Here is a 15,664-nt window from a genome sequence, read left to right as displayed (position 1 = left end):
GGACCATATCGCATTAAAACAAGTCACTTGTTTGTTGTATCATATATCTCCCGTGAGGTGCTCTGTCCTGGTTTTTCTTAACAGCAGATCAAGCATAGACCGAACACTGTTTAAAAGGCCCATTATTGGCTGATAAGTGCTTATTTGAATGAACTTCTCAATGAGCATGAAGCACGAGAAAAAAGGGTGATTGGGAAACACATTGACTTGAATAAGTCACATAAGAAAGTAAGTATTTGGAATAAGATTTTTTTATAAAGAAAAAAAAAATAGCCTGAAATAGCATTAGTAAATACATTTTTCAGAGGGATGTTGTGTCTCTTTTGCCTCCATTGAGGAGGAAACCATAAAAAAGCTTGTGAAATATGCCATCATTTTGTTGTTATTGGCAGATTACAGTGTCATCAGGATAAAGTTAACTTACCATGTCCGCATCCACCGCAAGTCGGGCTGGATTGGTCGAACTTTTGGAACTGGACCGATCTAATTACAGACCAAACTGTCATGTCTGAATTGCCATTACTTTAAAATGATTGTAAGCGAGCCCTCAAATTGCTTAAATAAACATTGCCTGCAATATTCCTGTCACAGCAGTTAGAAATAACATAAAATATGAAAGAAAAAATGAAAAAGATTTTCTGTATTATTGTAGCTATTTAATCCAGTGTAAAAAGTGTTCAATTTAATGAGACTTCACTGTGACTTGATTTTAATTAATATATATGAAAAATGTTTCCTTAGAAGGCAGCTGCCTAGGTTTTGTACCAGAGCTTTAGTTTAGACTTTGCAGGTCTCCGTATCTCATTTCTTGGAAGGATTTACTGGTCACTGTCCTTTGCTCTCTCAATTAACCTCAATTCTGAGTATGTTGGATTAATCTCCACTCCCTTCAGATTTCAGATGGCAGCCATGAGCCAGAGAAGATCGTCATTGCTGACTCCCATGCCGACGGTCTGGAAGAGGATCTGGACTCGAAGCCTGAAGGCAACCTTATCTACTCCATCAACGATCGTCCACCCTGGTACCTCTGCATTCTTCTGGGTTTCCAGGTGAGCACCGACATGCGACAAATGCGGCTTAACCTCTTGCCGCACGTGAAGCGTCTTACAGCACACATCTCCTAAGCGGACAGGTCTCTCCTGATTTGAACTACTGACACAGGGGACCTTAAATGGCCTTTCAGGGTTAAACTGACAGCTTAAGGCTAGAGTTCTTTTTAGTGCATGCCAAGAAAAAAGTGGGTGGGTAATCATCTGGGTGTGAGAGTTGCCTTGAAGGGCATGATCAGGGTGACTGAAGATAAGGTTTAACCCCTTAATACCCAGGAATGCGGCCCTGGCGCTTGGTCTCATTGGATATCTGACAGATTCACTCATTTTATACATACTAGGGCTGCCCTCGACAAAAGATTTTTTTGGTCAACTAGGAGTTGTTCATTTTAACCATTAGTCGACTGTTAGTCGCATGTTTATTATTAAACCATAAAAATCATAATACTGAGCCTTTAAATGCCTACATAGCCTAATAAGCAAAAAGTCTTACCACAGCACACCAGGCAGATGTAATAATTATGAATATGTCAGGGAAAAACAGCGAGGAGACTGCATTAACATTTTAATAATTTATTTATAAACTAGTGCTTTCTTTGTTTTCGATTTAAGAGATGAAGTCAGTGACACTGACTCATCTCCACAGTAGCGGTACGCCTGTGTGCATGTTTCATACGGATTACATAATCTGAGAATATTTGTTTGGTTCATTTAAAAGTAGACATTTCTCTCTCTCTCTCTCTCTCTCTCTCTCTCTCTCTCTCTCTCTCTCTCTCTCTCTCTCTCAGATTAAATTATATATATAATTTTCATGACTGTAAGACAAGTATAAACAGAGTTCCGAAGTTTCACACTCAAGACAGAGTCACAGAAAATGCATCCTGTTTGCTTTAATTATTTTACAAAAGTGCAACGTTTTGTTGTTATTCTGTGTGCACACAGATAACTGTAGAGTCTTTACATATTCTAAAGATGTGTTATTCTTAAATGTGTGACCAAAAATGATGGAGTATTTTAAGAACAAGTGACCGCAACAACCAAGCCTCTTCTCATCGATTGACATTTTAAATATAAATTATTCTATCTAACGCACTTTGAGAGTTCAAAATGAAGAGCTCCAATCTATGTTTTTAACTAAGAAAACTTAAGTTAGAAAATAGTCGGTGAATGGACTTTAAAGGGGACTCAACCCTTCACTGTGAACGGAGCCGTTCTGAGGCTCAGAAAACACTGGATCGCGAACGGATCGTCTGAATGAAGTGCGCGCTTCGCTTTGAAACGCACAGCGAAAACACTTGATGAAAGGATTAAGCCATATTGTGCTTTCGGTTTAAGGATGTGTTCACACTTGTCATGTTTGGTTCGATTAAAACAAACTCTGGTGCGATTGCCCTGTTAGTGTGGTTCATTTGAGTAAGTGTGAACGCTGCCATCTGAACTCTGGTGCACACCAAACAAGCACCCCGAGAGTAATAAAAAGATGGGTCTCGGTCCGCTTCCAAACAAACTCTGGTGCAGTTTAAATGAAATGCAACACGGACCAGATAGTTCTAAACTAACCAAAAACAGGAAGTAATGACAAGATGAGACGCTATGCAACATGATTTCATGAATGAAACAAGCGGTGTATCTAAAACAAAATGAGCAGAGGGCAAACATAGAGCAACTAGGAGGTAGAGTGCTTTTTATGAGCTCTTTGTGAATTTGCAGGTGGTGAAAATAAAATTTACTTAGCAGCGTTGAGCAGACCAATCAGTGAATAGGCACATTTTCCTTTTGTTTGGAGTGTTCAGTGAGTTCCGTCACGAAATATACGTCATTCAACTGACCAATCGGATTGTGAACATATCGCTATGCCTTTGGGTTCAGTAATGAATGAACCAAATGAACTGAACTACAAATGTGAACACACCCTTAGTTTGTTCGACAGATATTGTGCCTAGGGATGGCGAAAACTAAAAAATTTCTTGACCGACCACCGAGCCTCATTAGCCGGTTGAAACCGGTTAACCGATTAGTTTAAAATATGGTACGCTATTTGAAATAACAGCCATTTCGAGCCGCGCCTGCAATTTCGCAACTCTGTCGCATCTCTCTGCCGCTCTGCCTCCCGCACACACACACACACACACACACACACACACACACACACACACACACACACACACACACACACACACACACACACACACACACACACACACACACTGCCACTCACATCACTTTTTAAAAATCCCCTAGGATATTATTTTTGTTGAAATTAAACAAACGAGTAAATTACTATTTAAAAAAAATTGGTTGTTAGTAGTAGGACTAATATTCGTTCGGTGGGTTGGCATTCGATTTTAAAATGAGATTCAATATTCGTTTTTTTTTCCCATACACCTTGCATCCCCCGCAAAACGGTTCTCATTTGCGCTTAAATATGAATGAAGAAGATCAGACTGCTGCGCCACTAACACAGAAACAGCAACAAACAAAAAAAAAGAGAGAGAGAGAAATTTAGTAATATTTGAGAGACACTATAAAGTACAGTCGGGCCCACTTAAATGGTTTAAAAGGCCGTATTTATTTTCATTTTCCGCTCCACCCCTTCAGAATGGCTTAAACGGGGCATTATTTTTCGTACGTGACCTGTGGTTAGAGGCATTGTTTCTTGTTAGTAAGACATATGGCTTAATAAATTATGTTCTTGGGCATAATTTGCAAGCTAACATGCAGCACAAGCTATATCTTCCATTTAACCTAAATATAAATTATTTTAATCTGTATTTTTGTGCGTCCTCTATAAAGCACCATTTATGAGTAGTGCGCATGCGCACAAATGCCTAAGGGGACTTTCGGAGTATGACGTAAGAGGGCACCTGTGCTAAATCAAACATAAAATACAGCGAAATGACAGGGAACAAAAAATATTAAACGAGTGATTGGGTGCTATGTTCAATACAGTTGCATTTTTTGAGAACTCTAATCAGTTAAACAGCAGAAGTTATTAGTTGGTCATTAAAAACGGCCGTGCTTTGTTGAACTATGTGGCTCAAACGATGAGACCATATTCATGAAACAGTCTTTACTAGCTAATTCGTTTCCACAAAAATGCAGCACAAATAAGCAAGCATTTTAACGTTTTCAATACACTAATCTACTATTACTGTTCAATCGCTGGAGTGTTTTTATTTTTTAAATGCCTTTAAAATATGTAGTTTTGTGAACACGGACGAAGAAACGCCAGCCCTGAAGCTCATCCGTAAACCATATAAAAGCAGCTCATATGCGCTTAATATAGCTCTTTAAAATGATATTATGTTTACATTGCATACAGTCGCTGGAGTGTTTTTATTTAAATGCTTTTAAAAGAGGCTCAGTGATGTAGTTCGCAGACCGAGAGCTCGGAGCCTTGACTCTCATGTCAGTACAACAGAAAACACTGGCTGAAGGCAGCCCTCTCCGTTTTAAATGAAACTACTCGCAAACACCTGAATTTAGCTCTTGGTGTGTTCTAAGGGGTTGACGGAATGAAATCGCTGGAGCATTTAAATTTTAAGCAAAACTAGGGCTGTGACTGTTGTAATGACAACTGCGCCTCTGCTTTAAATGCACGCATGGCTAAAGCTGACCGCAAAGCCCCAGCAAAAATAATTACCATGAATGTGTCGGGGAAAAAGTAGGGAGATATTTGAATTATTTATTAAAAAACTAGTATTTGACACAAAGATGAAGTTGACGATCCTGATGCCATTTGCTCATTGACGCGGCTTTAATACCTAAATGCATATGCATTAGGCCTATAGCTATTGGAAGAGTTTTGTTTTCGATTTGAATTATTTAAATTATTTTTTTACAGTTTCGGATGATATATTAGTCTTACCTTTATGAGCAAAAATGAAGTTTCACATAGCGCTGGCTGGCGCTTCCATGTTCTGCAAAGCGTGCTTATATCTATGGGTTTTAATTGAAATCGTGATGACTTGGTCGTTACTTTAAAAAACAAAAACTTAAATTTAACAAATAAAAAGTGTTCCAAATATATGTCTAAATTAACTTTATAACCTAAATAAACGAAAATAAATGTAATCACTTTGCTATTAAAAACAGCAGCTGTGCAGTGGGGAAGAGAAAGAGAAACAGACCGGTTCCAGTCGGACTCGAGACAGTAAATCTGATGAGCTGTCGGAGAAGGTCCGGGCGAGGTTTTAGTAATGTTTGCAACGAATGTTTCTTAAATAGCCGATTTAACATTCTTATTTAGGCTAGATTCATATTTAAATGTATTATTTATTTGATTTATTTTAGCGTTTTGTAGGCTGATTGTTCACTGACTGAAGTGCTCAAATAAACATGCACGTTTGTTAATAATGTTTGGGCCTCATTTATTTTGGGTTTCAACATAATATACATAGGCTGTGTATTTTATATAGGCTTATATACACAAACGTTATATATAATGTATATATTTATTTATTTATAAATAATTTAGATATGAATAATTTATTTATATATAAACACCGCGCCATTTTTTTCGTTCTACTTTTATTTAAATAGCCTACCCTTCACGGTGCCAGTAATTACTGTGCTAATTTCTGATTTGGGAGTGATTTGTTTGTTAAAATTTTTTAGGCTACCTTATTAAAAGTATTGCACTTAACAGACCTGTGTGTTTTGTATCACTAGCGCGGTGTCCGTTCATGAAGCGGATAAGCTCTGCCTGCGTGAGGCGCGTCGCATCCAGCAATGTTCTATTACAATTTATTAATTCTGAACGTGTGGTGTGTCCATATTGCACCAAAATGCAACACTGCACTCCCTCGGGTCCACAGCAAAAATCGTTTGGATGAACTGTTCTCGACATAATAAAAATGCAAACAGAAAGACATACAGAGATTCCTGCCTTTATTAGAGAGAAGAATATGTTCAGCCCCTCCCACCGAAGCTTCGAAGCTCAAAAAATGGTATTCGGACCAGCCCTAGTTGTTAGACCGCTGTGTTCTTTTGTGTTGACATGCAGATGTTTGGATAGGACTATTGGCCCATGTGCGCCGTTGCGCGCAAAGTTTGTATATTTTAAACACTTCCGAGGATAGTGGGGGTCACGAGTCACTGGCACGGTTATTTTGGGGGTCGTGAGCTGAAAAGTTTGGGAATCCCTGGCCTAATAGACTGCAACATGATAAAACCTATGGATAAAACAGGCACCTTCAGAATGCGTAAAAGACGCACCGGCACTTTTTTTTTTTTAACCGACTACCGACAACTTTGACCGGTTAACGTTGATACGGTCAACCACCGGTCAAACGGTCATCGGTTAACATCCCTAATTGTGCCAAAGCATAATGGCCCAAAACACAACTTTAAAGACCTTTTATGTTAGAATAAGAGGTTAAAATATATTTTAAAAACTACACTTTTTGCCCAGAAGACCTGACTTCAGGTGCTTTTTTGTCCTCATTTAGATGTAAAATTAAATACGAACATTAGTCATATTTACATTGTAAGTCCGCAAGTCGCCTAATTTGCTTAAAGTGCTTAGATGCTTAAAAATGGGAGTATTGGTTCTCGTATTCTCATAGCTTCATAACATTAGGGTTGAACCACTGAAGATGTCACATGGACTATTTTAACAATGTCCTTACTACCTTTCTGGGCCTTGAACGTGGTAGTACCGTTGCTGTCTATTCAGGGTCAGAAAGCTCTAGGATTTTATCAAAAATATCTTAATTAGTGTTGCGAAGATGAACAAAGATCTTATGCGTTTGGAACGACATGAAGGTAAGAAATTAATAACAGAATTTTCATTCATCATTTTCAAGTTAGTTAGCAGTCACATTGGTAAAATATCTGTGAAATTTTGCCGCCAAAGGGATTTTTTTTCAGATTCTTATTGAAATGACTGGATTTCACCAAGAAAATTTTGCCGAACAACAGCAAATGTGACCTTACCTTTAGAGCTGGAGCTATTTTGAAAACGTTTTAGTTATAATAATAGTTTTTGGCCTTCACAGTTTCCATTTAACAAATTTGTTGCGTCACCACTGGTCTCTTTTACTCCAGTTCCCATTAAAACGAATGACTTCTGGTTGCTTTGACACTTCATGAAATCATCATGAGCAGTGTGAGTGCCTTAAGGCTTTGCTGTCACTTATTTGTCCGGATGACACATGGAGATCAAAGACAACTGGGTGGGGGAAGAGAAAGGGCAGAAAGGTACACAAGGGACTCACATCGACATGTGAGGTAAGATGATGTGCCGAGCGCAAAGAGGAGTACAAAGAAGAAGCCTTACTCCTCTAGCACGCTCGCTTTCATCTCTCCGGCGTCATGGAGGGGAGGAAAAAGCAGGGAGAGATCTGGTATTTCATGTCAGTGCAGACTCCCTTAGAGCCCCTGCCTCGTTTCTGTTTTTATTACGGCCATTTTTACACTAATACAATCCCTCTAGGTTTATGAAATGAAGTTAAACTCAAATCAGTTTTGCTCGCTCTACTTGACTTCTGGGGAAACGCAGCTGTGAAGGCATAACCCAGAACAATAAAACAACAGAATGTGAGTGAGGACAAACTAATTTATTTCCCTGTTTCTCTTGCTGTGTAAATTCTCTCCTGTGCCTAGTCTCCATATCCACACCGTAATTTCCGTCAAAGATGCTGAGCATACAGCCAAGTTTTACTTTTTCTGAGCCCGACAAATTTATGAAGCTTACTGCTGAGAGTAAAAAGGGGCTATCAATTCACAACAGATAGGCCAACATCTGTCTTCCATTTTTTGCACGTCTCTCTGGTTCAATCAGGCCACATTTAAGATTTGCAACATTTTTTGTGATCATCTGTCTTCCCTAGTGTCTCTCCCCTCTTAACGGATTGTGTGCGATGAACCTAAGCCCGGTGTCATCTCATTAGCTAATAATTCCTGTTAGTGCTGTCAAACGATCAATTGCGACTAATCGCATCCAAAATAAAAGTTTGTGTACATTACATACATATCTTAAATAAATATGTGTGTATATTTATATAAACAGTATACAAACATATATTATGTAAACAAAAACGTTTTTTTGGATGTGATTAATCAAGATGAAATGATTGCAAAGAAAATCAAATGACAAAGGCTTCTTCCAAAAGATAATAAGATGATGTACAAGGGGCATCATTGTGGAAAAAAAAATATTTCTCAGCTTTTATTTACATTTGAACAAAAAGTGGCATGTCCAAAATTATTCATACCCTTTGCAAACTGTCAGTCTATGGGAAAATCGAAAGTTCTATACCATTCCAAATAGTCCAAGCTGTTCTAAAGCATCCTAATTACCCTGATTCATTAGGAATAGCTGTTTTAATCAACTCAACAGGTGAAAAACAGAAGCTCTCTGCTGTTGGTTTGTGGACAGTCATGGCTAAGACAAAGGAGCTCACTGAGGACCTGCGGCTGTGCATTGTGGCTGCTCACAAGTCAGGAAAGGGCTATAAGACTATATCTTAGTGTTTGAAGTTCCAGTGGCTAAAGTGCAAAGTATTTTTAAAAAGCACAAGACGTTCCACACTGTGAAAAATCTCAGAGGACGTGGTCGGAAGCCAAAAGTGACACCTGTGCTGGCCAGGAGGAAAAAAGAAACCAAGGTCGGGGTGATGGCAAGGAGACCCTCCAACCTGAAAGAGTTGGAGCTCATTGCTAAAGAATGGGCAAAAATACCAATGGAGACATGCAAAAAGCTGGTTAGCAATTATAGGAATTGTTTGATTGCTGTAAAAGCCAATAAAGGCTTTTCTATTGATTATTGAGAAGGGTATAAATAATTTTGGACATTCCACTTTTTGTTCAAATGTAAATAAAAGATGAGTAATAATTTTTTCCATAATGATGTCTCTGGTACATCGTCTTATCTTATGGGAGACGTCTGTGTCATTTCTAATCCAAAAAATTTTTTCTGGTTGAATAAAAGTAACTTTAAGTCAGAATTTGCCAGGGGATATGAATCATTTCAGCTTTGACTGTGTATATATATATATATATATATATATATATAAACAGTACACACATTATGTAAACACAAACTTTTATTTTTAATGTGATTAATCGTGATTAATCGCATCCAAAATAAAATGTGTGTACATTACATATATTTCTTAAATATAAACGTGCATTTGTGTGTATTTATATATCCGTATAAATATAAACAGTACACAACCATTTATATATTATATAAACACAAACTTTTATTTTAAATGTGATTAATCGCGATTAATCGATTTGATGGTACTAATTCCTGTTTCTTGCATCACACAGCATTACATACTGGCATTCGGTGGCATCCTGGCAATTCCTCTTATCCTAGCTGAGCCGTTGTGTATCAAAGAGAACAACGCTGCCAAAAGTCAGCTCATCTCCACCATCTTCTTCGTCTCGGGCATGTGCACTTTGCTTCAGACCACGCTCGGGACCAGGTATTGTATATACACTACCAGAAAAATAAAGTGCAAACATTTATCTTTAGTTCATATTAGTTCATAATTGGTTTAGCTGTTTTCCTGTTTTTTTTTATGAAGCTGCTGTGACACAATATATATTGTAGAAAGTGCTATAGAAATAAATATGGCTTGAGTTGATTTGATGAGTACACAACTGAAAAAAGACAGTTTCAACTGGTTTTGTCCATGCTGGGTCAAAAATATAAATTTATTGATTTTAATCGAATCTTGTTTTTACAAAACAATATTGATTCTTAAATCCCAAGAATTGATTAGTCTAGCCAGTGTTCATTTATGAACAGAACATTGTAGCTCGCTTTCCATCCAATATATCACAATAAGCTTTGTTACTTTTGATATAAAACAGTCTCAGATTTAAAATTCTAACGATTTTATTACAATATTCAAATAATAAATACTGTTTTGGCGCTGTTTAATGACAGATCGCTGTAGCGAACGTAAACCAATCATCTCCTTCTCTTTAACCAGTTTCAGCAGAAAATAAACACGAATAAACAACCAAAGCTATGTTTAATCGAAATCCGTATCCTATCTTATGTCACTCAATCAGTGTTTCAACCGGCAAAAAGATGTCAATAAAACATCTTGTAAACAATGTGTCACTTGATGTCACATTTACCTCAGAAAAAACATATTCGGTGACCATAAAAGCATTAATTATCTAAAAAAATGAACTCTAAATATTAGCATTTTGCTAAATATATGCACCATATAACATATTCATTCAAATTTGTGTTATTTAGTTTGTTTGGATAAATCCATCAAGTTTTTATGACAGCCACAATCTTAAATATTTATATTTAAAAAAATAATAAATTGGAGTAGAAACATAATTATGTATTTGTAAAGAACTACATTGAGTGTAATTCAAATGTTTGCATACAAATCAGTTCATTTTAACCTTTAATATTGTAATGTAGTACCAACTGACTCTCATGTATGTTTTACAGCATTAGAAAATTTGCTATGTACTGTACCTGATATATCAAAAATAATTGATATTGAAACTAATGTAAGCTTGTAAATCAATATCGAATCGAATCATGAAATTTTTGTCAAAACCCAGCCTTTTTAAACACTGAACCACACAAAATTGCTTTAGTCATATCAAGTCAAATTTATTTTACATATACAGCACTTTATACAATGCAGATTGTTTCATACCAGTTCCACAGAAATAAACAGGAAAACCACAGTGGTGTAACATTTCAACTTTAATTTTAGTACGTCTTTCCTGTAATTCAAATAGTCGAGCGTGGCGCGAGCATGCCAAGGTCATGGGTTCGCTTCCCAGAAAAAGTACTGTGTAAAAAAATATGTTAATACGATGTAAGTTGCTATAGATTGCCAAAAGCATAAATGTAAAATTTTTAGCTCTACACAGAACATTTGTCATTATTCAGGTCAAGTCAGTTGAGTTGCAGTGTCAATGTTACGAAAAAAAAATTGGTCAAAAAAAAATCAGGTCATACAGGTTTAAAATGACATGAGTGAGTAAATAATGGCAGAATATTAATATAAGTACCTTAAAATCATTCTAACCTTGGTTGTTTTGAGCCAGAACATTTGCTTTTAATGATTTTTATGAGCTCTATAATTCAATAAAAAAGAATATTGCATTGCATTCTATGACTTCTGCCAATGCTTTTATGATAATACATAAAACAGGCTCTTGACGTAAAATAAACATCCTTTACGCCTTCTCAGGTTGCCAATCCTCCAAGGGGGGACGTTCACCTTCATCACCCCAACCTTAGCTATTCTCGCTCTTCCCAAGTGGAGATGCCCAGACACAAGTGCCACCTCTCACCTCAACACCACGGATTCTGCAGCACTCCTTGTAGATGACGATGAGGTGTGGAAAGTCCGCATCCGTGAGGTACAGTAGGAAATGTCATTTCAAAGCCGATTAAAATAATTGCAGTGTTCGCTACGTGCTGGAGTTTGAAACAAGTGTGGCTGTTCTGAGCTGTGAGTCATGTGTCAGAAGGAAATGTGAGTCACAAGCGGCCGACGGATGATAATGATCCACTTTGTGCTCAAATTATATGTGGTGATCTCATTTGTATTCATATGGAAAGTGCAAATGTACATTTTTGTGAGTTTTAGAGGCTTGCATATCTATACAAAGCCAGAAATGAGCAAGTTCAATCTTTAGCGATACTCTCATTGAACGTTTTTGGCAGATGCTTTTATCCAACGCTTTTATACAAATCAGTATATGAATTTCGTTAATTTATGCATTGTGTATTTGTGTGAAATTGTGGTATCTTTAAACATATTGAAAGGTTGGTTTTGGAAGCTGCCAAAACAATGAAATTATACATTTTAGTATTGTACAAAACATTTAAGAATGCAGTGAACAAGGAGTTGTCTGCTCATTTAAAATAATGAGTGTTCCATGTAAGATAAGATATTTTTTTATTACTGTAATAATTTTACCTTTTATGGCTTTGGTTTAGAGAGCAACTTATATCTAAATAATAATTTGCATTTGAGAGAATTTGAGCTGTAAGGTTAATTTTGAGTCATAAGTCACCTTTATTTATATAGCGCTTTCAACAATGCAGATTGTGTCAAAGCAACTGCACAGTATTTAAACAGAACAATAGTGTGTAAGTAACGCATTATTGTAAACAATCAATTTTCAGTTAAAGGCAGTTCATCAATGAATTCAGTGATATCATCGTCAGTTCAGTTCAAATAGTATAGGATATCGCTGGAAAGTGTCCCCAACTAAGCAAGCCAGAGGCGACAGCGGCAAGGAACCAAAACTCCACAGGTGACAGAAATGGAGAAAAAAAAAATTGGGGAAACCAGGCTCAGTCGGGGGACCAGTTCTCTTCTGGCCAGAAGAAACCAGCAGTTTGTACCAATGTCCGATTGTAGAGAACTCATCAGGTTCCTGTGGTGTAGCACCGATGGCCGCCTAGGTTGGCAAGGTCTTTAGTGATGATCCGTCTCTGGAGCTCATCTGGTTGACATCCACGGCTATTGAAGTCATCTCCAGGTGGTGATCCATGATCTAAGCTGGTGCAGACTGGATCCGGGGGACTGCAGTGACCATCTGATCCGGATACAGGCTGGATCTGGTGGCTACGGTGACCTCGGAATAAGAATGAAACAGACTAATATTAGCATAGATGCCATTCTTTTTACGATGCAACGAGTGCATCAGATGTTATGGGAGGTGTTTTCGGTTCCAGTTGACATAATTAATGCAGCCTAACAATCCTTTAACGGATTTGAATTATAGGAATGCGTTAATGTTTTTATGTGTAAGCCAGGTTAAAGAGATGTGTCTTTAATCTAGATTTAAACTGACAAAGTGTGTCTGCCTCCCGAACAGTGTTAGGTAGATTGTTCCAGAGTTTAGACGCTAGATAAGAAAATATATCGAAAGACCTTTCTGCTGTATTTGAACTAAAGTTGTTATGTTTTATCGAGTAATTCAAATATAATGAGCGTTCATAGATTTGCATGGCAAAAACAAATTATTTTTTATGATTAAAAAAAAGTTTAATAGCATCAGGCTGCACAATTTAAGCCTTCTCCCTTTCCAAATAAAACTGTAAAACCTGACCTTTCAGAACAGAAAATACCAATACAATAAAAGTTTGCATACACCTTGCAGAATTTTAAATGCAAAATGTTTTCGATATTGATTTACAAGATTACATTCGTTTCAATATCAATTATTAGTAAGATATTTAGTAATAAGATATTTCACATAAAAGACCTTTACATATAGTCCACAAGAGAAAAATTGTTGAATTTTTAAAAGTGACCCTGTTCAAAAGTTTACATATACTTGATTCTTAATATTGTGTTTTTACCTGAATGATCTGCAGCGTTTTTTTTTTTTTTCTCTCTCAGTGATAGTTGTTCATGAGTCCCTTGTTTGTCCTAAACAGTTAAACTGCCTGGTGTTCTTCAGAAAAATCTTTCAGGTCCCACAAATTCTTTCCAACCTTTCCAACAATGACTGTATGATTTTGAGATCAATCTTTTCACACTGAGGACAACTGAGGGACTCGTATGCAACTATTACAGAATGTTCAAACACTCACTGATGCTTCAGAACTTTTGAAGATTTGAAGATCAGGGTAAATTTAACTTATTCTGTTCTGTTAAACATGTAATTACTTTCTGTAGTGTCTGAAGGGCAGTACTAAATGAAAAAATATGATATTCAGGCAAAATAAGAAAAATGTACAAATCTGTTCAAAAGTTTTCACCCCCGACTCTTAATGCATTGTGTTTCCTTCTGGAGCATCAGTGAGCATTTGAACCTTCTGTAATAGTTGTGTATGAGTCCTTCAGTTGTCCTCAGTGTGAAAAGATCTCGAAATTATACAGTCATTGTTGAAAAGGGTTCAAATACACAAAAATGCTAAAAAAACAAAAACAAAGAATCTGTGGAACCTGAAGGACTTTTCTGAAACAGCGGGCGGTTTAACTGTTCAGGACAAACAACGAACTCATGAACAACTATCACTAAAGAAAATAAAAAACACAGCTGTGGATCATTCAGTTACCAACACAGTATTAAGAATTAAGTGTATGTAAACTTTTGAACGGGGTCATTTCTATAAATTCAACTGTTATTTTCTTTAACTATTGTGGACTATAAATGTCTTTTATGTGAAATATCTTATTCAGATCAGTAGTAAATAAAAAATAACATACATGTAAAATAATTAACATTTTGCTAATTCTGCAAGGTATTTGGTACATTTCCTCAGAACATTCTGACCTCTTCTTCTCTTTTCGTAGATCCAGGGGGCCATTCTAGTGGCCTCAATGCTTCAGCTTCTTCTGGGCCTGTCGGGTCTTGTAGGCCTAGTGCTGAGGTTCATCGGGCCGCTGGCCATTGCTCCCACCATCAACCTCATTGGACTGTCTCTCTTTATCCAGGCGGGGCAGAAGTCAGGAGCCCACTGGGGAATTGCTGCTTTGTGAGTTACTGTGGAGTTCTGGGTAACTTTGAGAGCTGAGTCAATCTGGTATAGAGTTTCTGCAGACTATGGCCCCTTTAAAAACAAAACACCCCTCAGGGTTCAGTGTTTATCTGTTGAGATCAACCCTCTTTACTGTTTTCATTTACATGATAATGCATCGCTCAGATCCTTTGCTGAAAAATGTTACAAGCATTCCTATGAGAATACATTGATGTTGGTAGGGTTTGAGCGTCTTGCCCCTCAGACCCTCCCTGTCCAGGTGCCTCTGAGAGAAAAAAAGGTTAAAGACGCGTGTGTGTGTGTGTGTGTGTGTGTGTGTGTGTGTGTGTGTGTGTGTGTGTGTGTGTGTGTCAGAGACCAATTAAGACACATAGTAAACTTCTTATTAAAAACCCTGTAAATTAGATTCAAGTTGTGGCTACTAGAAGCATTAGTATGTGTACTAGAAATAGATTATATTTTTAAAAAAAGAAGAAAAAGAAAAAAAAGGAAAAGTGTTTTTTTTTTTTTTTGAAGTTACTGTTATTTAATTATTAAAGCAGATGGTATTTATGAGGATTTTAAATAAAATATCATATTAAAACCAGTCCCTAATCATAATCCTATTCCTCATGCTAATCCAGTCCTTAATCTGATCCTCACTAATCTTAAACCTCTACTACTACAAATACAGTGTAGAACCCTTTGTTGCTGAAATGAATTTGAAAAATTCAATCAGAATTATATGCCATTTTAAAATATGCCTTGGTTACAAACAGTTTGTAGGTTATTTGCACTTTCTTATTTAAGTAAGATTAGATTTAAGACATCTAACCAAGGTGGCAGATACTTGGAAAGAATTAGATTTTTTTCTTTGCCAAATCTACAAAACAGATAAAGTAATATATTTTAAAACAACTATAATCAGAATTATGAATTTAAATTTCCAAAAGTCAAAAGTTTTTGAACAGTAAGATGTTTAAATTTTTTAAAGAAGTCTCTTTTGCTCACCAAGCCTGCATTTATTTGATCCAAAGTACAGCGGAAACAGTAAAATTTTGAAATATTTTTACTATTCAAAATAACTCTTTTCTATTTGAATATATTTTAAAATGTAATTTATTCCTTTGATTTCAAAGCTGAATTTTTTAGCATAATTTTTCCAGTATTTAATGTCACATAAACCTTTAGAAAT

The 15,664-nt window shown here is 36.6% G+C and overlaps 1 protein-coding gene across 1 annotated transcript in view; it reads left to right on the top strand.

Moving 5' to 3' along the window:
* The first annotated feature begins 425 nt into the window (after positions 1-425).
* LOC141301386 (solute carrier family 23 member 2) overlaps positions 426-15,664 on the top strand; it is a 321,093-nt gene continuing 305,854 nt past the window's right edge. Inside the window, exons 1-5 of the mRNA XM_073831625.1 lie at positions 426-506; positions 894-1,049; positions 9,327-9,484; positions 11,237-11,408; positions 14,306-14,487. Of these exons, the coding sequence (XP_073687726.1) occupies positions 426-506; positions 894-1,049; positions 9,327-9,484; positions 11,237-11,408; positions 14,306-14,487 (749 nt within the window). The remainder of the gene's footprint in view (positions 507-893; positions 1,050-9,326; positions 9,485-11,236; positions 11,409-14,305; positions 14,488-15,664) is intronic.

Source organism: Garra rufa, chromosome 25 (genome assembly GCF_049309525.1).
Source record: "Garra rufa chromosome 25, GarRuf1.0, whole genome shotgun sequence".
Taxonomy (NCBI): Eukaryota; Metazoa; Chordata; class Actinopteri; order Cypriniformes; family Cyprinidae; genus Garra; species Garra rufa.
Note: the sequence above shows the minus strand (reverse complement) of the source record. Positions and strands in the feature narration are given on the sequence as shown.